General features: G+C 38.8%; 2 protein-coding genes and 1 non-coding gene across 8 annotated transcripts in view; 1 reads left to right on the top strand and 2 right to left on the bottom strand.

The window, feature by feature from the left end:
- LOC137970671 (dehydrogenase/reductase SDR family member 4-like) overlaps positions 1-5119 on the bottom strand; it is an 11098-nt gene extending 5979 nt beyond the window's left edge. For 2 of the 6 annotated variants that reach the window (XM_068817234.1, XM_068817305.1), the window contains exons 1-5: positions 4578-4709; positions 3129-3312; positions 1742-1819; positions 1506-1529; positions 784-854 (exon numbers count right to left, since the gene is read on the bottom strand). In XM_068817234.1, coding sequence (XP_068673335.1) covers positions 784-854; positions 1506-1529; positions 1742-1819; positions 3129-3312; positions 4578-4648 — 428 coding nt within the window. In that variant the 5' untranslated portion in view covers positions 4649-4709. Of the gene's footprint in view, positions 1-783; positions 855-1505; positions 1530-1741; positions 1820-3128; positions 3313-4479; positions 4723-4781 lie in introns of those variants that run through there. The other 4 variants (XM_068817527.1, XM_068817600.1, XM_068817455.1 and 1 more) reach the window with 4 other exon arrangements.
- Positions 5120-6207: 1088 nt separating this feature from the next.
- On the top strand, positions 6208-6280 carry Trnac-gca (transfer RNA cysteine (anticodon GCA)). Its single transcript has one exon. It is a non-coding gene; the product is annotated as a tRNA-Cys (tRNA).
- A 2566-nt stretch (positions 6281-8846) lies between these two features.
- Positions 8847-21094, bottom strand: LOC138009135 (dehydrogenase/reductase SDR family member 4-like; the record flags this gene model as incomplete). The annotated part of the gene is made up of 8 exons (XM_068856420.1): positions 8847-9480; positions 12722-12777; positions 14900-15034; positions 17516-17567; positions 17956-18026; positions 19062-19085; positions 19192-19269; positions 21062-21094. Coding segments are annotated over 8 exons (564 nt in total), but the record flags the coding sequence as incomplete, so codon positions are not given.
- Positions 21095-22500: the final 1406 nt, after the last annotated feature.

Genomic DNA, 22500 nt, shown 5'->3' with positions numbered 1-22500 from the left:
AAGACTTATCGTCCACGGTTTTTGCAAAGGGTTTAAAACCTCAACTTCACTAATGCTCGAAGTAATGCGTGACATATTACAGTCGCGTCACCTGCGCAGTAACGTTGCGCACAAACAATTAGCGCGAACGTCCTTAAGTAGTAAAGGTTTGAAATTATTTAAACAAGATCGTAAAAGATTTGTTTTGAACGGAAAAATTTGTGGCATCACAAAATAAACACATTCGCATCTTGTTACTTTTTCAGCATTGAATTGTGTCTCACGATAAACTCTTTCTTAAAATTGAAAAGGATGTGTTAAAGTGAGAAATTCGTTCTCATTTACTTTTGATTCGGTGACAAGTTGTGACATGGTCGAAGGGAAAGATTATTGTTTTTCATTCAATTTGCTTCGGCTTTCATCGAGCAATTTTACAAAGACTACGGCAAATAAAGCATCATTTTAAGGATTGAATCAACGAACGAGGCAACACAGATTTGAAGGAAGTGTTGGTTTAATTATACTCATTTTAACTTGTTTCAATCTGTCAAATTCTTACCTGAGATTTAAAAATTATCGCATTACCCGCACCTTCCTATTACCCGCAGCAACCGCAGTTTACTGGAAAATTAACGCATTACCCGCGGGTAATCGGCCGGAAATTACGGTAAGTCTCCCTCCCTGGGGTCAATAGGTTAAAGGAAATACTGACAAGAACATGGGAGGTTGTCAGTAGGCTGAGAAGAAGGCTTAGTATTGAAATGTGACAATTTTTGTGAAAGTTTAATTTGGAACTATACCAACCCTCTCTTCTGCAACAATGGAATAATGTCTTTTGCCAGAAGGAATGCTGATTTTAAATTGACATCAAATATCTAAAAAAATGGGAAAGGAGTGAATGTATTACACCTTCTGCCCTTCATTAATGAGAAATAAATTTTATCAAGTGTCAAAATCAATGTGTAATCAATTAAGTTCTATATTCGCTATTTTCATAAATCCCATAATACTGAGTTCATTTGGGGGCTTATTTGCATTGAAACAATGGATATTCAGTTTACTGAAGAATGATGCAGTCATAAGAGCAAAATAATAACAAGTATATTCATTTGTTTTCATGCAAAGACCCCCCAAAACATATGCATTATGGGATGGGGAAAAAGCAAATTAAATAAAATTAATATAGTAATCAACAACCTTTTCAGAGAAAACTGGCACCTTAACGTTCTTTGGAACACTCTGGTACAGAACCAAAAAACTCAACCCGCATATTTTTCAGACACTGGAGGAAGGTGTATTAATGCTCACACATTGCATCATTCACCTTTCACACTTGTTGTGATAATCACCAAGACTACATGTAGGACTACATCAACTGCTTCTTTCCAATGCAGTATGTAAGTACTTTCATGTCTTTCCAGAGTTCATGAAGGTTGCAGTGTTTTTTGAGACCATGAGCATACAGTATGATATTTTGAAGGTTTCATTATGCTATTATAAATTTATAATTTATTATTGTAAATAACCTTGTCCCATGCTTCCTCAGGAATCTGAAATTTAAAGTAAACGCTTACAGTTATTGACATTGCCACAAAGCAATTAACTTTAAATTCTGTCATTGCTTGGATTAACATGATGCAATAAATGTCTGTGTGGGGTGTGCATAGCTACATGTACTGTATAATAATGTTTTTGCTTTAATTAAACCTATTGTTTTGTCCAGCGCTGTTGTACATAGCCATGGTTATAAACAAAGCCCTACCTGTAAAATTGGTCCAAATACTGGATTAACAGCTGCATTTGAAACTAAAATGTCAATACCACCAAAGTGATGTAATGTCTGTAAAAAACAAAACAAGGTGAACTGCTAATATTATTCTTTCAAAGTTATTAAAAATTAAACAATAGGCAATGAAACATAGCAGCATGCTTGCTTCCAACAAAAAAAAACAGTGAGGACTGGTAATAATTATTATTAACAAGCTGGTCAGCTAATGAGAATTGGTTCAAGTTAATTAACTTTATTTGTTTCACCACTGAAAATAATTTTTAAAAATTGTTGTCTATCAATCTTGGATAATTATTGCACTTCAAGTGATGTGATTAGCTGTAAACTCAGTCTCAGTTAGGTATCTGCTGATATGCCAAATGACCTTATTACTAATTTGTTAACTGATTGTGCCAGCCATTTTGTAAAATAGAAACAGTTCAGAATTTAAGTGAAATGAAATTGATTCTAATCAAATGTATAGAAATTTGTGGATATAAGATCTAGTTTCACGGTAATAACCAACTTGGCACTCTCCTCATGAGAATTTTCAATTCATGGAATAATTTTTATTGAAAAATTTCTACCTTGGATATTGTTTCTAGTATTCTGATTAGCTTGTTCAATCTTAATTACCAGCTCTAGTCATACCATAGACCTAATATGGAATTACTGATTGGCTTTAATTTCCCAGTTTCCAAGCAATCAAATTTATTTTATGAAGTATTATATTCCATTCACGCTTGTTGGATGTGAGACTGGTAAATTAATAGCCAATTAACTCAGTGATGTGCTGTTGCACTCAAAACGTGGTTTTAGTTATCATTTCATGAACAAGCGCTAAACAAATTAAGTGACCGCTGTCTTAAGATTGTTAAGATAATCTATGCACGCAACCACCCTGGTTTTGCCAGGACATTTAACTATCGTGGTACGCTTAGGTAGTTCCATGCATGTCAATTTATAATTATTTCGTCTAGGTGCAACTTGAAAAACCAAGCCTCATTTTAGAGCAAGAATTCTTTTCAATTTACTGTTTATGTATGGTATTAAGACTTGGTAGGCTAATTTGCACTTGGACAAAAGAATTATAATTGGCTGCCATTTATGAACAAGGTCTATATCCTGAAGATATAGGAATAGAAATCCAGGAACTCAAAAATGGCATTGGCTGACAAAGCGGTGAAAAGGGATGTTGTCCAAGGAATTTTACACTTGCTTGAAAACATTTCAGTCCACTCAAAAGTTACAAATGTATGCACCCTTTAACCCACTTCCTCTTGAGAGTGAAACAGCTGCTTTTGGGGTGAATGTTTTTACAAGCTCTTCAAGTTAAGTGGTTATATAATCAAGAAAGTTATTCTTCTTTAGACGCCCTTACCTGTTCAATAAGATTCTTTCGATGTTCAGGTTTTGCAACATGGCATACCACTCCTTTTACAAAGCACCCTTGCTCTTCCTTTTCCACCTCAGAAACAGCTTTAGCCACGTTTTCCTTTTTTCTGCTACTAATCATGACCTTTGCTCCATCTCTTGCAAGCTGTTTGGCGATAGCAAGGCCTATCCTATTCATGTAGCAATTTGCAAATTTCTGTTAAGGACACTCAAAAGGGTTTTGCACAGGTGACAGTAGGTTTCCAGTTGGAAATGATGATCCTTTCAGTAGGGCAATACTCTTACATTTGTCTGATACTTTTTCCAGGGAGTTTCTAAGGTTGTCCACAACCTTCCTGCTGTTGCCATGATAATGATACATTACAGCTTAACAGGCCCTACAAAGTCAGCTTTTGGAAAATATCCTGAACTAATTTGATGACCTAGTTTTTTGCTTTTTTTTTCCAAGTTTTGAAAACCCTATTTAATTCTCTTTCCTAATACTTAGATTATCATCCTGGAGTAAGCATGAGCTTTCCTTCTGGAGGACGTACAAAACTATCTCGTCCAAACTGTTCAAAGCGAAAATTTGAACATGCGCTCCATGCAACAATTGAATCCATTGAAAGACTACAGAATGCAGGGCTCACTATTTGTTTACCAAAACATAATAATATACATGCAAAAATTTAAGTACGTTGAATGGCTGAGAGCATGTCTATTAATCCCAAACAGAGTGCAGAAAAGTGAAATTAGTGCAAAAAGTTAAAAGATGAAGATGAAAGTTTTGTATTGACAGCCAATCAAATCCAAGCCCTGGATAACGCAACAGCAATATTTCTCACTACGTCACCCATTGTTATTAATGTGCCAACCAGAAGCTATTTGCCTGTTGAAACAACAACTTCTTTTGTTCCGTGGTTGGCAAATTTCAATATCAGAAGAAATGTGACGTCAATGTTTGTAAACAAGAAATATCACTCCCTATTCATGGTGCAATTTTTCTGTGATTGCCTGATACGTATTGATGCATCATCTATCATTAATAAGTAATCACATGATTTCTCTCGTGCACTTTGGAATAAATAATCACTTGTTAATTTTTTTTCAGACTACAAATTGCACTTGCCCAAATTTTCTGTCTTTGAAATAAATACTATAAATTGCACGCGAAATCATGTGATTACCTAGAGGGAAGTTATCGTTGACGTCACCGATTGTCATTAATGTGCCAACCAGAGCCTCATTGGCTGTCGAAACAAAGGGTCTTTTGTTCCGCTGGTTGGCCTATTTAAATAACAAAGGCAACGTTTGTAAACAGATATCTTCCCTGTACGTACGCTTCTGCGACAGATAACCTCACATCACCGATCAGACTCCTATCAAAATATCGCCATCGGTACAGCAAACGTTTCCAGCTTCTGCTTCAATTTTCACTCTCATAATTGCTACCCACCCTTCTGTTGATGCGGTAACAACTGCAACTTTGCCTTCCAGTGTACGATTAGTAGCAGCAGTAGAGTCCATTTCTGGCGGATATGGCTTAGAGAAACGATGGGATCTGGGAACCAGAATGGAGGCTGCGGACAACCGGCATTTAGGGGGTAGGTAAGTTATGTATGGGGACATATCTTGTACGGTATACATTACATGCACTTACCTTACTTATCCCGCTTAGCTTACTTAGACGCTTGGGCTGCTTAAGGCACTTGGATTGCTTGGTTTGCTTGCGGTGCTTAGGTTGCTTGCAATGCTTGAGTTTGCTTGGGGTGCTCTGCTCACTGCTTAATTTATAATGTGCGTGGAACGTGATTTGGTTCCTCTGTATACGTTTTTAGCGTTTTACCTAGTTCACAAATTTCGTTAAAAGCTCATGTTCTCTCTGCAACCCGAAAGAGTTCCTTGTAAATTCCTAGTAAATCTTTGGCTTCACGTAGCAATGAACATTCACTGAGGATACCTGCCCGGCAAATCAATGACGAACTTATTGCACTCTTCAGTCGTTGCAACTTTGGGGGTGGGGGGTGGGGGGGGGGGGGGGGGGCAATTAAAGTGTGCCGGTCTTATTAGAGCTTCTACGGAAAATTTACCTTACTGTCGTCTGCATATATTTGAATCGCTGTTGCAACGCTAGTTTTGTTACGTTACATCACTTCAAACAAATACACGAACTAGTATATTTCTTATCATGAGCATTTTTTCTTCCATAACCTCAGTTCACGGTACTGATGGGAACTTGTCCAGTCTTGGAAATACGTCTAAAACAGCTTTCAGATCGAGCGGCTGTTATACCCGATTGCTTTCCGTGTTTTTTTCTGAAGAATAATCCTCTTTTCTCCTGCTTCTTAAAGGATGAAAAATAATCGTGCTGCTCGTGCGGAATGCATTTTAGCACATATTCTTTTTGATATTATCGAAAACGAAGAACGAAGCAGGAAGCACCCAAAAGATCCAAAACGAAGTACCCTAAGTCGAAAACAAAGCACCCAATTTAATTTCCATTGGACTGAGATCGCTTTGACCGTCCAGAGCAATCCAAAGTTTTGGGTTTCACAACAGGCACCTGAAACGCCATATTTAACACCCACTGAACAAAAATTTAGCGCATCTTGCCAGCAGAACTCTGCTTTCAACACATAAAGCCGGCAACTAACTTAAATGAACTAATGAATGCACTGAGACATTTCACCATGGTAATGACCCATTTCATACCCCATTCGTGTTGTCCTACCGTTTAAAGATCAGGCCTCAGCAGATATTGCGCGTGCCCAACTTAAAGATTTTTAAAATCAAGTGAAGCTATGATCCTCGCAGTTAGGAACGCAATTTTTGCAATTGCGTAAAGAAGCCTGAAAAATTCAGAACTTCAACGGGCTCAAACCCCGTTCAAACCCCGTTGAAGTCCTGAATTTTTCAGGCTTCTTTACGCAATTGCAAAAATTGCCTTAATAACTGCGAGGATCATAGCTTCACTTGATTTCATATCCGCAGTTCATATATGATCCATCATATATCATTTGATCGTTGATTCATTCCTCATGCACGGGACTATTAGAACCCACAAATGACCAGCTCCCAACGTCAGTGGCTTCATAGCTCAGTTGGTTAGAGCGTCGCACCGCAATCGCGAGGTCACGGGTTCAAACCCCGTTGAAGTCCTGAATTTTTCAGGCTTCTCTACGCAATTGTATAAATTGCGTTCATAACTGCGAAGATCATAGCTTCACTTGATGGCTCAGTTGGATAGAGCGTCCCACCCGTATCGCGAGGTCACAGCTTCAAACACCGTTAAAGTCCTGAATTTTTCAGGCTTTTTTACGCAATTGCAAAAATTGCCTTCATAACTGCGAGGATCATAGCTTCACTTGATTTCATATCCGCAGTTCATTTACGATCCATTTCATATATCATTTCATCGTTAAAGATTTAAGTCAGAAGATCCACACGACTGTTCAGTCCGTAAGTTCTATTATTGAAATGAAGATACAAATATGAACAAACAAAAAAGAGAAGACAGACAGTTATTTCAGGTGTTGAAAAAGTAGTAAAAGTAAAATTACAAGGATGACGGTAACTTGGGCATACAACAAGGAGCCATTCATTTTCTTTCTTTACTTTATGTTACTTTGAGACCCTTCGAACCAATTATCCAGTCATAGGACAGTTTACCTGTATTGTATACAACGTGAATAAGATGGAATTCCAATTCACCTCCCAGAGGTTCATCGCGGACATTTCACTTGTTTTCGGTGGGGAAGACCTGGAGCAGGATAACCCCAGCAAGCCATAGGCCACTTCAGATAAATATCATAATACTCTTTGTTTGTCCCCCCAAATGTTTCCAGTTTCTCTTGGGACTTACAATGGTCCCAAGAGAAAACAAAAACAATACTTATGCAAATATTGAGGGGACCAACAAAAAGTATTATAGTATTATCCCAAGTAGCCTATTGCTGGACATTTATTGCTCGAGTTACTCGAGATAAGTTTCAAAAGTCTGGATTAGATACATTCGATATTATCGACCTGGGAACGGAAAGAGACGAGATAAAAGAACTAACCCATTGCTAAAAATAGTTAGTATAAATGTGTGGACTTATATGTGGAAAAGAACAAGAAACAGAGAAACGTTGGTGTTTGTTGGAATGTCAGAAAAAAGATTACAAGGTGAGGGTTACAAAAGGGCTAAACGAGGACTACATGATGCACTTACAAGGGTACCAAAGATGGGCGCCATAGCGTTGGTTTTCCCTTCTAACCAGAAATTGGTGCCATTGTGAAGGGGGTACGTTCTTGTGTCAACAATAACTGTGTCAAGTTTACGCACCCCAGCAAGGGCGTCCGAATGAGGAAAAGGGAGGATTTTAAAAGGCTTTGCAGAATCTGGAGAACTAAATGCCAAAGAGGTATAATCTCATGATATTTGGAGACTTCCCGCTGGACCAAGAGGCCCGCTGGACCAAGAGGACGTAATTGGCTTCTGTCAAATAGAAGACCAAAGCCAACGTGGAGATAAGATTACTGACAACTGAATCTGTGACAGCACTGATGTCCATCATGCATAGGTTTCTCATATATAAACTGGAACTCAAGTGGACTACAATTGTAGGTATGGATGGGGATTATTCCCAAAAATCCAAGAAGCCCGGTTTTCAGTAGCGACGCAAAGCACAGGACTGATTGGCGTCAAGTGAAAACTAAGCATAACGCAAACACAAGCACACAACGTTCCACGTTCTCTCTTACAACGCAGCGCTGCGAGAGGAATTTGGAACGGTATTTTTCACTGGAAGAACATCACAACTTGCGTTGTGCTTGCGTTACGTCACGTTTTCACGTAACGCAAGCGAATGCAAGCATAAGAAGTAAAAATGTTGATCCTTGCGCTTGTGCTTACGCTTGCGTGAGGCACATTTTCACGAGGAAATAAGCGCCGTTGTGATTGCGTTTATGGTTGCGTTGCTAGTGAAAACGAGGCTTGATTGATAATAGGCTGATTTAGCAACAGAACGGGAACGTCAGTGGCGACGTCGCGCGCAGCAAAACTACCAATGAGAATTTAGAATAGGGAAGAAAAGAGTGGAGTCTATTCTATCCCGAATTCTCATTGGTGTTTTTTCTGCGCGCGCCGTCGCCACTGACGTTCTGTTGCTAAATCAGCCTATTGTCTTAACGAATACAAAACGTGGACTGAGGGAAGCAGAAGGATCGATGAAAAGGCTAGGACACAGCTAGAATTTTGCAATGCAATATTATTGAATAGTTTGGTTTCTTGAAACCCCCAGGTGAGGAATCGGGGCAAAGTTTGCAATCGTTGGCCCAGAGGATTGGAGCCGGGGGGGGGGGTTACTCCCTTATAAGACACCCTGGGGGAAATGCACAACGTCGATTGCATTCATGTGGATTTGATCACTTTCATCATTTCTCAAAGACGGGTCAGGTTTTGAACACATCATTTTCATCGACGTTGGGTTGTTTTTATATCAGGTTTCACAGCTGAGAAGACAAAAGGTGTATCTTCTGGAAAGGTCATTTTTGAGCACATAACCTAAAACAGGACAGATCTTCCGGGTTATTTTGGTACTACAGCTGGAAGAAAGCCGACAAATGAAGGGAGACGAAATCATCAAGAAACTAGACGAGGCGAGGCTTAGACAACGAAAGAGAACAAAGCTTGGACAAAAATAATAAAAATGTATGTGTATAGTACTTTGGAAATGGAAGAAAAACTTTCACGTGTTTTTATTTCAATTCGTTGTTTATCATTATCATTGTTCACTGAAATAGTATGAAGACTGCAAAAATTAAAAAAATAATAAAAATAACTACACGGTATGCTAATTAGTGGCCGGGTATTCTAGAATTTAGCCGACGTTGATCGTCAAAAAAACTACCAAACTCTGAATTTTGTTGAAAATGTCTGAAATATTATCACTGTGAAACTGAATGATTTCCCTTGCTAAAAACCAGCGTGTTGGGTCCATAAAAACAATTTCCGCAGATGACTTATGACGTGATTCAAGACGGCCCTGAAAAAGCAGACGAACGGAAAATGAAAACTTGCTGAAGCTGCCCCTATGCACAGGATACCCAAGATTAGACATTTCGTTCTCCTAATGTCGGCCCCAATTATCGTTGTCAAACTGTTGTCCTGTTTGTGGAGATCTATGTTTAAAAAAAAACTAAAGTAGGTGATCAAATATGTCGGAGATGCTGTTGTTGCTTTTTGTTGGTTACTTTCCATCTACAGATTTGAAAGCGTTCCCCCATCTATCACTAGAGTTGCTCCTGTTATGTACGACGCTTGATTAGATGAAAGGAAAGAAACGGCCCCACTGATTTCATTTGATACACCGATCCTGGAAGTGAACAAAGAAAGCAATAAGAAACGCTTTGCGAGAGTTGCTAAGATTCTAAAACAGCGTGTATTGTATCAATGTTATACAACTGTTATACCTTGTGCTTATGGTATTGATTCCACCTATTCAAAACATTCAACGTCATTGAGTTTTGAAATAACCCGTTTTATGCTAGAGACACAATAGGGCCGTTTATACGAGAGAAAATAAGCCGCGGCTTACTCTGGCCGCGGCTTACATAAGACGTGAACACCCCGTATAAATGGTACAAAATCTACGTTCACGGCTTTCTCCTGGCCTGGGAGTTTATACTCGTATAAATAGTTCCTTTGGCGTAGTATGTACGCCGCGGCCACAGTAAGCTGCGGCTTATTTTCTCTCGTATAAACGGCCCTGGACGAACTTGGGAAACATTTGTTGTCCGTCTGGTTATGCGTCTCTAGTATACAGACGGACGCATTATCCGTCTAGACGAACTATCGTTTGTTGTCCACGACGCACAACGGAAGAGTATTCGTTCAGAGGGATAATAGGGCCGTTTACACGACAGAAAATAAGCCGCGGCTTACTCTGGCCGCGGCTTACATAAGACGCGAACATCCCGTATAAATGGTACAAAATCAACGTTCACGGCTTTCTCAAGCCGCGGCTTATCCTGGCCTGGGAGTTTGTACTCGTATAAATAGTTCCTTTCGCGTATTATGTAGGCCGCGGCCAGAGTAAGCCGCAGCTTATTAGGGCCGTTTAACGAGAGAAAATAAGCCGCGGCTTACTCTGGCCGCGGCGTACTTACTACGTGAAAGGAACTATTTACACGAGTATAAACTCCCAGGCCAGGATAAGCCGCGGCTTGAGAAAGCCGTGAACGTAGATTTTGTGCCATTTATACGGGGTGTTCGCGTCTTATGTAATAATTATTTTCTCTCGTATAAACGGCCCTACTTTCTCTCGTATAAACGGCCCTAATGTGTCTTCTATAGTTCGTCCCGTCTTTACACTAGACGAATAACAAGAGAGACGCATAATTCGTCCGGACGGATTATGCGTCATATCCATTGATACCAGTTTCGTAACTGAAGGAACTACCGACGTTAAATAAATTGACTTTACTTTTACTTTAAATAAATGTTGTTTTGAAAATGCGGTGTCTTGATCTTTAGTGGTGAAGCGGAAACGCGCGGTCCCTATAGAGTTGAATATGTTTCTTTATTTCCTTATTTTCTCTACTACCACAAGACCTGGGACACAGTGTCCTAAATTCACGATAATAGTGAATTCAAAGCAAATTACGAATTAATCGTTAATTTATTTATTTCTTTGATCCTGCAATCTGATTGGTTCCGGGAGCGGGCAGTATTTTCCTATCTCCTGACCACGGTCATGGTAACCAACTACGCTAAGCGCAGAGTGAAGTTGCGAATTAAAAGAGCGAAGGCCTGCGGCCTCGGGCCGTACTCGAGATCTCGGGCACAGTTTTTCCCAATACGGACCTCCCGGCCGGTGAATAACATATATTTAGAGAAGAGATCGTGTTGCGATACTTCATGTTCTGCGGGCTCACTTAACAACAACGGAATTACCGTAAAGGAATGCGCAGGGCATAGCGGGCTCAAGTCACACTCAGCAAACATATCACGGGGCATGCGTTTTGAACAGTGCCGTCCAACGTCGTGGACGGCGGTTGGATAGGGTTGGGTTAGGGTTAGGGTTTGTTTTCGACTCAGGGAAGAGACGTCTGTTCACTTAATAAAAAGGACATGACTCGAGCTCAAACCATTTTCGATTGAGTTCTGGATGTAGTTTTCGATTGCAATGCAGAGATTCCAACCCCTTTCGAAGGAAAATAGGGAGTATCTTTTTTAGCACCGAAGGCGCCCACACGAGCGCCTCAGGAGCGACCCTGTTGGAGCATCTGTATTTCTATCCATTGCGAAATTATAACTATCCACGACAAAATGTTTTCTATACACGAGAATGTCTTCTATCTATGACTAGCTACCAGCTCTCTCTCGAACTACAAAAGTTTTGTCAACGAAAGCACAAATTGTGGCACTGAAAGTAAAATTTGTCATGAGTAGCAAGAAAGTTGTCATGGGCGGAGAGAAAGTTGTGTACCTAAGGGCCACCGTACGTTTTACACTCTGATAGCAAAAAAAATACGTAAGAGTTAAGATAAGCAACTTGTTTCCTTATTTTCAGAATTTCATGATAAACCGGGAGGGTTGGAATCTCTTCAATGAATTTTTCCAGGCTTCTATGCTTCCAGTCTTGTGCACCAACTATTAGCTTGCAAGCAAACTTTGAGCCTAGGACATTCAATGAATTTTTCCAGGCTTCCATGCTTCCAGTCTTGTGCACCAACTATTAGCTTGCAAGCAGACTTTGAGCCTAGGGCATTCTGAAGGCAAGTGCGGATTCTCCACAATAGACCAGTTCAGGCTCTTGAGTGCATTATGGGTAATCAGGGCAACATGGCGGGAAATTCAAAGCAAAATAAACTGTGCATGACTGTACTTTACAGACTTTCGTCTTCATAAACCAAACAAATAACTCCTAAATATTGCTTTTCTGTCTCCATACATTCTATGTAATTTTGTGCCTTTGGAATTACAGGAAATGTATGACAGAAACTTTGTTTAATAAACTAATTTCTACAATAGCCATTCTCTCCAACTTTATTCTGCCACACCCTGCCACACCTTTCACTGTATATCATGGATACTTTTCATCGTTGTGAACCTTTGAATTTCTCTCCATCTTGTCCTGATTACCCATGATGCACTGAAAAGCGTGAACTAATCTATGAACGCACTTTTGTTGATTTCTGTCGGTCGAAACTCGAATTAAGATCGTCTCATGAAAAGTACGGCGTCTGAAACGGGCCTAAATTGAGCCAATGTTTGGCAGCATTGTGACAATCAGGCTAAAAAATCTTACAAAAGTCCTTAGGGCATTGGCTGTGGATAGGCTAATAGCCCACTTTCGATATATTAAAATTCAGTCCTAAACAAAAGGCATCATCTCGAGGCTCTGGGGAATAAACTCATACAAATCCTTCTATTTATTCCCAGAGCCTCCAGATGATGCCTTTTGTTTCGGACTGAATTTTAATATATCGAAATCGGTCTATTGAGCTCGACATCTAAATCAACAGGCGTATCTTAATTAAGTTCGGCTCGTGAAAAGTACGGGGTCTCATCATCATCATCATCATCATCATCATCAAATCAGATGGTCTTACCTTCCAAGTGGATTAACCTGATAGAAAAACTCTCCCAGTGAATCATTTCTCCAATACTGAAACCAATGATAAAGTAAATCAGGAGCACCCAACGAGAATATAGTTCAAAACCACTTAAAACATAGCATTGTTAAACGTATTTTAGTATTTAAACGGTAGTTATAGGCATATTTTTATCCCCTAAAAATTTTTCATGTGTTCGGATTTCCCAGCTGAAAATCTAGTGATACGAAAATTATAGGGATCAAAACTTACCTTTTCAAAAATTTCAGCCAGAAAAAAGGCTCCCGAAAATTCTAGGTGACCTTTTTAGGGTAAAAATCCGTTAAAAATGGGCAATTATACCACTTTTCAGATGTTCGAAAATCCTAGGAGAGGCAGGCAAACAAGAACTTTTACAACAAATGTTCCGAAAATTCTAGATCTCAATTGTCTTCCGAACAGATACTTTCCGAAAATTGACGTTGGGTGCCCCTGGTAAATAAGCGTTGTTTGATTGGTATTACAAAGTGTTTTTAGCAGAATGAATGAAGCAGGAATCTTGTTTTTTCTAACACACTAGGGAGAATAGTGTTTTGTGGAGATTTCTCGTATTCCTATGGTTGGGAGGAAGAGGAATATCTAGACCCGGGGGGGGGGGGGGGGACCCCCATATAAAACAGACGGGGATGCTCGTCGTCTCGCTTAGGGGTGTAAATTTTGGATTTTGGTCTCGCTTTGGGTGTTCCGGGCAAAACGCCAATATTTTATGCCACCAAGGTCTCGTTTAGGGTTCTGCGAAGTAACACAGAATTACGCGAAGAGAAACAGAAGTCAAATTTCCTTTTAAATTTTCTTTTTAGATAAAAGCATTCGATGATTATGCCTTTTTATCATTAAAACTCATTGCGTGTCGTATTTTTGTGTTTTTAAACGGTCTCTTTTAGGGGTCAAAATTTGCTTAAGCCACGCCTAGATTGGTCTCCTTTAGGGGTTAAATTCAAAATTTCCGACGAGCATCCCCGTCTGTTTCATATGGGAGTCCCCCCCCCCGGGATCTAGACGTTGCTTGGTTTCTACAGTGGTCAGTTTGCGGAAGAGTGAAGATCAGATCCTGGACAAGCAATAATCGTCTCTTTAAGAGACAATTGCTTAAAATTGTCCAGATAAGTTTGAGGATCATTTCACTCTTTCGTCTACTGAACCCGCACCTCAAATACATAGTTTTTTCTTACAGGGGTCAGTTTGTTTGTCATGCAGCATCCACGAATGCCAGAACTATAGAAGCTACAAGTTTATTGTTCTCTCACTGTATTGATGAGACGGTACGATCAAGGTTTCAAACGTTTATTGTCATCGGAGTCTTTACAACTGGTTACTCGAGACGTTGAGTTGACGAGTTCGGTAGTTCGAAATCCATTGGTCTGTCCGATAGTCTTCATTCAATTGCAAAATGGAACCAATTACAATTCGTGACGTAATGCCTGACGTTATTAATTATACAGATTATCGATTCTTATTTAAGCGATACACTCACGTGTATCTCAAGTTTTCTGGGCAGTCATATGCTTGGTTCCCCCTGGCATGACTACCATACAGTTGCATTTGAGAAAGCTCTTTTTCCTCAGTTTTACAAAGAAGAGAGTTCGAAGTCCTAATTATCAACAACTTAATCCATGGCAGTTGTAAGTGAGAAAACTGGCTGATGGTGTTTTCACCCATTGACTCCTGGGAGTGAGACTTGATAGATTTTACTCTGTCTAACGCCAGACGATTTTACTCTGTCTAACGCCAGACGATTTTACTCGTCAATGGGGAACCCCACAGGAGTGAAAATTATAACAACAGCTAGATTCACTCAAAAACTATGTCCTCATTAACCCTTTCACTCCCAAGAGTGACACTTATAGATTTTACTCTGTCTAACGCCAGACGATTTTACTCGTCAATGGGGAACCCCACAGGAGTGAAAGGCCTCTTTTAGCTATTTGGTCAAATGAATTAGATCCCAATTGCTCAGCAACATCTCTGCATGTATATATGGCATATAATTCAATTTGTTTTCCACACAACTGCTTCTCCACATTAATTTTTACTATAAAATGTATGAAAAATGTATGAAAGATGCAAGCTGCACAGGTTACCAATGATCTTCCCACCTGACAAGTGACAAAACTTTTTTTTATTCTCAATACTTACTTTTTCACTAAAACTCGTCTTGATGACCCCAGGAGCAACACAATTTACTCTCACACCCATGTGTCCACATTCTTTAGCTAAAACATTTGTCAGACCAACTAAAGCTGTTTTGCTTACACCATATGCACCAGCACCCTGCAAAGATAATAAAATTTGTTACAGTACTACCTCAGGATCTAATACATGTAATAAATACCGTAAATCATTGTAACTGAACTGAGTAAAGTGCAATTTGGTCTGAAATTTGTCTGCAATTTGGTAAGTGTGATTTCAAAATCACAGAGATTATTTCGGACCAAAATTGCACAACACGAAGCTTAATCATTACAACCATTTAGAAATCGTACAATTAATTTTAATTGGTCAAATAGAGGATTTTTAAGTCAGTACCCGTCCAATAATTATTTTATTGATCCAGTTGACAGTTTACAAAGAAAAGCAGACACAAAACGGATACTGAATTTTAGCTGCAAACTCCCCTTAATGTTCGTCTTCAGCCTAAAGGAGCTCATTATCATCGCTCAGAAACTGTAACTACCAGTAATTAAATTCATCCTTTAAAAAAAAAACAAAAAAAAAGTTTTGGGAACAAAAGTTGCAAAATTCATCACAGAAGGGCTTTCTTTGTCTTTCATTTTCCTGCAATAGGCCATTTTCAAAATATCAATATTCAGCTTGATATTAAGGCAGAGAGGGCAAAAACAATAGAAACAAGTTGCAATGAATGTGAAAGATATCAGCATATTATCCACTTTCCTTTGTCTTCGTCCTCTAAACCTAGCTCTCTTTCAAGCTGAATTAATATACCGGTATCAAAAGTGGCCCATTTGAATGTTTTCTTTAAACAAGCCTTGAAATCTGATTGGTTGTTTTGTTTTCGTTTTCCTCTCTCAGTGGCTGGGGAAAAGGTGCAATGTAGAGCAAAAAATAATGTGATTCTCAAATTAATCATAACCATTACCAATTTTCTCAAATTTTATCAGTGCATTACAACTACTTTATTTTTCACTAATTATTGTGTAGGGTTGAAATCGGACAGTCAAATCGGACAGTTGGCGTTAATCAGATGTCTGAAGTCCGACAGTTGCATCAGCCAATCATATTATTAGTGCATTCAGCTTAATCCACCAATCACAGAATTTGTCACAATAACCATAGCAACAACCACTTACCCTACCAAACTGGGGATTTTTTTTTACCAAAATGGACAAATTTGCAACATTATACAAAGAAAAAGGAATGCAATAATTTTGTTTCTCAGAAATTGTAATGCTTCTGATTGGTAACAGGAGTTCTCGTCATTCAATTCGGTCTGTATTAGTATTTGTGATTACAGTGAAATCAGACAGTTGGCTGTAATCGGATACCTGAAATTGGACAGTTACAATGTACATCAGCCAATTCTCATTGTTTCTAATAGCGTGCAATTACATAGATTCTCGTAAAATCATGTTTTTTAGGTCGAGCCCCCTTCGATCCACAAATTGATTATTTTGTTAATAAAGTTTCGAAGTTTCAAGTTTCATTAAACAAATCAGACTCCCTCTATGCAGTCGTCCGATTTTATGAATCACTCGTATGATTACAAACCAAATTGGACTCCACATAGTCCTCATGCCATAATAATTATAGTTAGTATCACCCATCTAGTGGACTAATGCAAAGGCTGCCTTTTTATTGGCTACGCTACTAGAGGACTATTAGTAATAGTCCTCGAGTAGCGAAAAGCGTGACGCTTTCTTCCGTTTTATTCCCAAATAAATATTTCTTTAACTTGCATTTGCTAACTTTATTATTGCCTTTTCTGTCCGACTAGTTGGGTGGTACTAAAACAATTAGACCCTTCGCCCTCAAGGGCCACGGGTCAAAAATTGTCAAATAGCACTGCTGAGAGCCAAATTTCAGATTGCAAGGATCACCAGTGATTTCCAAATGGATGTAATGAAAAATAATTTATCATCATCAGCATCATGATTACCATCATTACAATTATAATAAACTTGATAAAGCATCTCATAGGCTGGTGTAAATTTTTAGTCAAGTGTATAAACCCATCTCCACCTGACAATAATACTTAAATTATAGATCTTACTCTGACTAAGGCCAGGTGTGAATGGGTTAAACCAGCAAATTGAGCAAGAAACAACGATCAACAAACTTTTCCCAAGGTCAATTTTTTAGCTTAAAACAAGTCTATGAAACCTTTTCAAGGGGCACAAGGGAACACACCTTTGTGTACTTTCAAACGTTCTAACCACTAACATATCTACAAGGTAGGTAAAGTCTGCTTAAGAGCCAAGTGGCCCATTAGACCGGAGCTTATCCTGGTTGCTGTAACATGAAATGACTAGGAGTATCTCTACTCCCCCCTGGATGGGATGTTAGTCCAACGCAGGGCTACCCCCAGCATTAATTCTCCAGTACCCATTTATACACCTGGGTGGAGAGAGGCACCATGAGAGTAAAGTGTCTTGCCAAAGAACACAACACAATGTCCCCAGCCACTGGGTCTGAAACAGGACCACTCAATCTGGAGTCGAGCGTACCAACCAAGAGGCCACCGTGCCTCCCACACTATATCTACATTGTACTTTCATTCAGAAATTTGACACTTACCAGCATTGGTTTAAATGCAGCTGTTGATGCAATGAAAATTACAGATCCACCCCTAAATGAACAAACCAAAGTCAATAAGTGGTAAATTGTTTTTTTTTTGTACACGTACATTAAATGAATAAGCCTCCACTTGCAGAAAACTATTACATGCTCATTTAAACTCACATGCATCCTTTAAAAGACTATAATAAAGAACATTTAGGTTTCTTTTTGCTAGTGTTTAGTGCAAATTACATTTCACTGTTTTGTTTGTTGTCATTGATTGCCTTGAGCAAAAAAGGATGAATAATAGAAGCTGTAAACTGTGACCTCAATGTAACATCTTTAAAAGAATTACTATACCATAAGAAATGAGTCAGGTCATCAATCAGCCAAAGGGCATTCAACAATTCAACAATTTATGGAAAGTTGAATTCAGACATAATAATTTTTATACCAACCCTCTCTTCTTCATCAATGGAATTATATCTTTTGCCAGAAGGAAAGATGATTTTACATTGACATCGAATATCTGAAATTTGGCAAAAATTGTTAACAGGATATTCATCACCACGCCCCACTGACGAGTAATTTGAAAATTGTCTGGCATTAGAAAGAGTAAATCTATTAAGTCTCACTCCAAGGGGTCAATGGGTTAACTGGTCTTAGTCAATCTTCCTATCAATGAAACCCTGCTGAAGGTGTTAAAGAGGGGTGTGTTAATTGTATATTAGTTCGTCTGCCTCAGCCTTTTGGCATAAAGTGCATAGACTGTCGTTATTATGTCATGATTGTAAAAAAAATGGAGGTGACCGGGATAGTGTTTAAAGGTGATTACTTCATAAAAAATAACAAAACGTTTCGTGGTTCAGGACTATAATTATGGGTTAACAACCTGAGTCAGTCGACTAGCTGTCCCCTATAATCCAATTTGACCCCTGAGAGTGCAGGAGCTTAATAGACTTTACTCTGTCTTATGCCAGACGATTTTACTCATCAGTAGGGAGTTTGAGGTGTGAATGGGTTAACAGACAATTTTATTCATCAATGGGGGTGGTTCAAGAGTCAATGGGATAAAGAAACCCTTACATGTAACTTTATTTGGCTATTATGCTTCCTTTCTTTTAAATTAATAAGTTAGTTTAAGTGTAAAACTGGCTATTCATTATCTTTACTGACCAACATCTTTGTGTTAATGAAAAATTTTACACTTGGCAGGGGTATCAATAAAATTTGAAGTTGACGAAAGGTTTGAGTAGAGTAACCACCGACTGTTCTCATTGTCAAAATGAACTTTAACGTTAAGTTTGAAAGAGTCTGTCTTTAGTATACTAGGTAATTACATGACTTTGAGTGCAATTTGGAATAAAATTAGTAATAAGCATGAGTAAGTTTTTTCGAAGACGACCAACAAAGCAATTTTATTGATGTCTGATCTCTCGGGAAACTAGTTAGTTTTGTTTCCCTCCAGTCCTGATGTTTCCCTCGACAACAACAGGTCTCTCTGGAAAACCAAACTAACTGTTTCCCTTGCTTCCCATACATTACTGTAAGTGTACATTATTACCTTGTCCCAAGCTTCCTCAGAAACCTGAAATGAAAATATTGTTTAATGAATTAAAGTTATTGACATTATCACACAAAGCAATATTTTTGTAATTGCTTGGAATATGATGAGATTAAGTGTGAAACTCTACCTTTAAAATTGGTCCAACTACTGGATTCACTGCAGCATTAGACACTAAAATGTCAATACCACCAAAGTGATGTAATGTCTGTAAAGGACAAAAACATAAACCTATTTATGCATTTGTCATTGACCAGAATCAGAAACACGACATTCTGTCAAGTATATACTGTTACAGTAATATGTTACATATATTTCACAAATATTCTATGAGGGCACGCTGGATACAGAGTGATAGATAACGCTCCTCGTTGGTTATTTAATCATTCTATATCCAGCAAGCCCGAGTAGAATAATAATTTGTTTTTATTATCTAAAACTCCAGGATCAACAAATCTTCCATGTATTGTTGACTAAAGCATCTCAATTTCTGCCTCAGTCAATTCCAGTCCAAAACCACCCTTTGTCTGCCACTTCTGCTCAGAGCTGCAAAAGTATTCTCAGCTTGCTTTATTGCTGATGCATTCCTTGACCATATTAGGTATCCGTAGTTTTAAATATATATATATATATATACTCGCTGAAGCAATGAACTGAAATTTTGCTACCATTGATCATTATTATATATAATATATATATATATATATATACATATAGGGAGTCTGTAAGTCGATTTTCTCGTGGAACAGTGCTCAATACGTTGAAGCAGAGCGGAATAAATATTTTAAGAGGAAAAAAGGACGCAACTACATTTCCCGACAAGCCTGTTTCGTGAATCGCTTCACTCTTCAGGGGTCATTAAACCCCTGAAGAGTGAAGCGATTCACGAAACAGGCTTGTCGGAAATGTAGTTGCGTCCTTTTTTCCTCTTAAAATATATATATATATATATATATATATATATATATATACATGTATTCATATACAAGGCGCAAGTGATTCAGTCTTTGCTAAAGCCGCTGTTGCACGTTGAACACTTTTAGCTGAAACTTATTCAAAACGAGTTTCAGCAGTGCAACATAACAGGTCAACACTTTTTTGCAAACGTTGAATCTGGTCTCGAAATGTTGTTAATAGATTCCCCCAAAACAAGTTGATGCTAGTTCCATGGCTTTGGCTGGCTTCTGATTGGCTTACGCAACATAGCATAACGGAAAGTGGTGTGCATGGTTAAACTCTTGTTTTTGTCACCACTGCAATTGTTGCGACCATTGCAGAAGTAGAAAGCATTCTACTTTTTGTGAAAGCTGTAGCACAAGAGACAAACTTGTTCCGCAGCGCTACTCACACAAGTTTCGGATACATGTCAACGTGTAACAGCGGCTTAAGAGAAAGTGCTTGACTGCGGTTTCCAGAACATTGTACATAATAACTACAAGAAAAATCAAAGATAAAACATATGTTGTCCGAACTCTGAGTTCCAACTCTTACAGCAATCATCAACAACGATCGATTTAGAGAATTTTGGCCGTCCTGATTGAGAAATATGTATGTTTTATGGTTTTTCCAGGAAAGACAGTTATTCTGCCACGCACAACTCTGAGAACGGAACCATCTCATTGAAAAAACAAAAGAAAAAACTGATAACTTTGAGCAGGGTTAGGTACATTAAGAAAAATCAACCCACAAAAATGGTGCAGATTTTCCCAGAATCCAAATCCAGGACTCCATTGGTGGAAGAACATCACCGCACAAATTTACAAGTTAATTTCCCAAAGCCAACACACAAGCTTCATGTACTGCACATAACTATGAAAGATCCCAACCCCTGTAAAGTATGTGATGTGTCTATAAATGACTCAAAGCACAGAGAAATTAGGCAGGACCTGAAATAGCATAGCTGATGGAGCCGATGGTTGTTTTGAGGAATTTATAGCTCTTCATCTTCAAGTTACCTGTAGCAGTCATGCCAGAAGTTTCTATCTTTAGATGCCCTTGACCTGTTCAATGAGATTCTTCCGATGTTCAGGGTTTTGTCAACATGACCCAATAAAAAAAACCACCCCCCCAACCCGTCTTTACAGAACAACCTTGCTCTTCTTTTCCAAAACTGAGAAACTAGCTGCAGTCACTTTTTCTTGTATTTCTCTGCTACTAATCTATGACCTTTGCTCCATCTCGTAGCAAGCTGTTTGGCAATAGCAATAGCGGCCTATCCTATAGCAGGTTTGAAATTTTCATTACACTGGATGAACTGGTTTGGGGGTTAATCCAATTTAAGAAAATGAACCAAAAGAGCCTGACGGTCATCTCTGTCCTGTTAAAGGAATCTGCTTACTGATAATGATTATTACTCTCTTCAAATTCCAAATTTTTCCTTGGTTTGAGAAACATAAAAAAATTACCACAGGACACAAACGATTTTTCAACCAATGAGGATCTGAAGCAAATCAAGGGTCAGTCAAGGTCATCCTTCTAATAGAATTACAATGAGGTGCATTGTTATTTACCTTGTCTTCCCCCAAAGAATTTCTACAAGAAGATAGACATTGCCAGCCTTCCAAAATGCACTCCCAATAAAGTTTCCTGGGGGGACTCTGGTTTCTCAGAAAGTCCCAAAACTTTTCAGAGCTTGTTGTATCTTAATGGTTGTAAGTCGGTTTAAGTTTGTTATCTTGAAAACATGTGAAAAGACCAGTGTACGAAAACAAGTTGCATGTGCAGCTCTCACAGAAAAGGGCAGAAAGTTTATTCGTGACTTTAGAGAAATGGGCCCCAGGCTCTATGTACGCGCGAGTACAGCGAAAAGACAGAACGAGGTCAGCCCACTTATCGCTTGCACAAATTACAGATTACTCTGGCTTATATAGTATACTGAGCGTACTGAGCATTCTCTATAAAAAGAAAATGGAGAGAGGGTTGTTTTTTTTAAAAAAAACAAAAAAACTACCTCGTAGCAACTGTTAGAACATGCCCTCTCGCAGTGCCAATGAGGGTCAGCAAAGACGCAAATGCGCTCGTTCTGTAAACAATAGGAAGTGGCAAAATGCTAAGCTCATTACAACTATTAATTAAGAAAATGCGCTTGGCATGGTGCGAACAATCGAAACTCCAGCATAACCAGAGAACGCAGGGCTTCACCACTTGCACACCTCTGCTTTGTAATGACCAGTCGAAGCTCTCCCATGAAAACCTCATCATCGGTGATACCAGAAAATCATAAATACAAAAAGACGTGTGCGACAGTCTTCTCACATGCATTTTTTCACTCCCTAGCTTTGTTTACTTCTCACCCTTTCTGGTTGATGCTGTAACTACTGCAACTTTGCCTTTCAGTGTAATAGATTTGAAGCCTGCAGTAGAATTCCATTTCTGCACCAATTGTGTACAATCTTCAGGGGGCGAGGACTCGCTTGGAACACCGACTGATACCACCGTT

This window comes from Montipora foliosa, chromosome 1, assembly GCF_036669935.1.
Source record: "Montipora foliosa isolate CH-2021 chromosome 1, ASM3666993v2, whole genome shotgun sequence".
Taxonomy (NCBI): Eukaryota; Metazoa; Cnidaria; class Anthozoa; order Scleractinia; family Acroporidae; genus Montipora; species Montipora foliosa.
The sequence above is the reverse complement of the archived record's forward strand: the minus strand, read 5'-3'. Positions and strand labels throughout refer to the sequence as shown.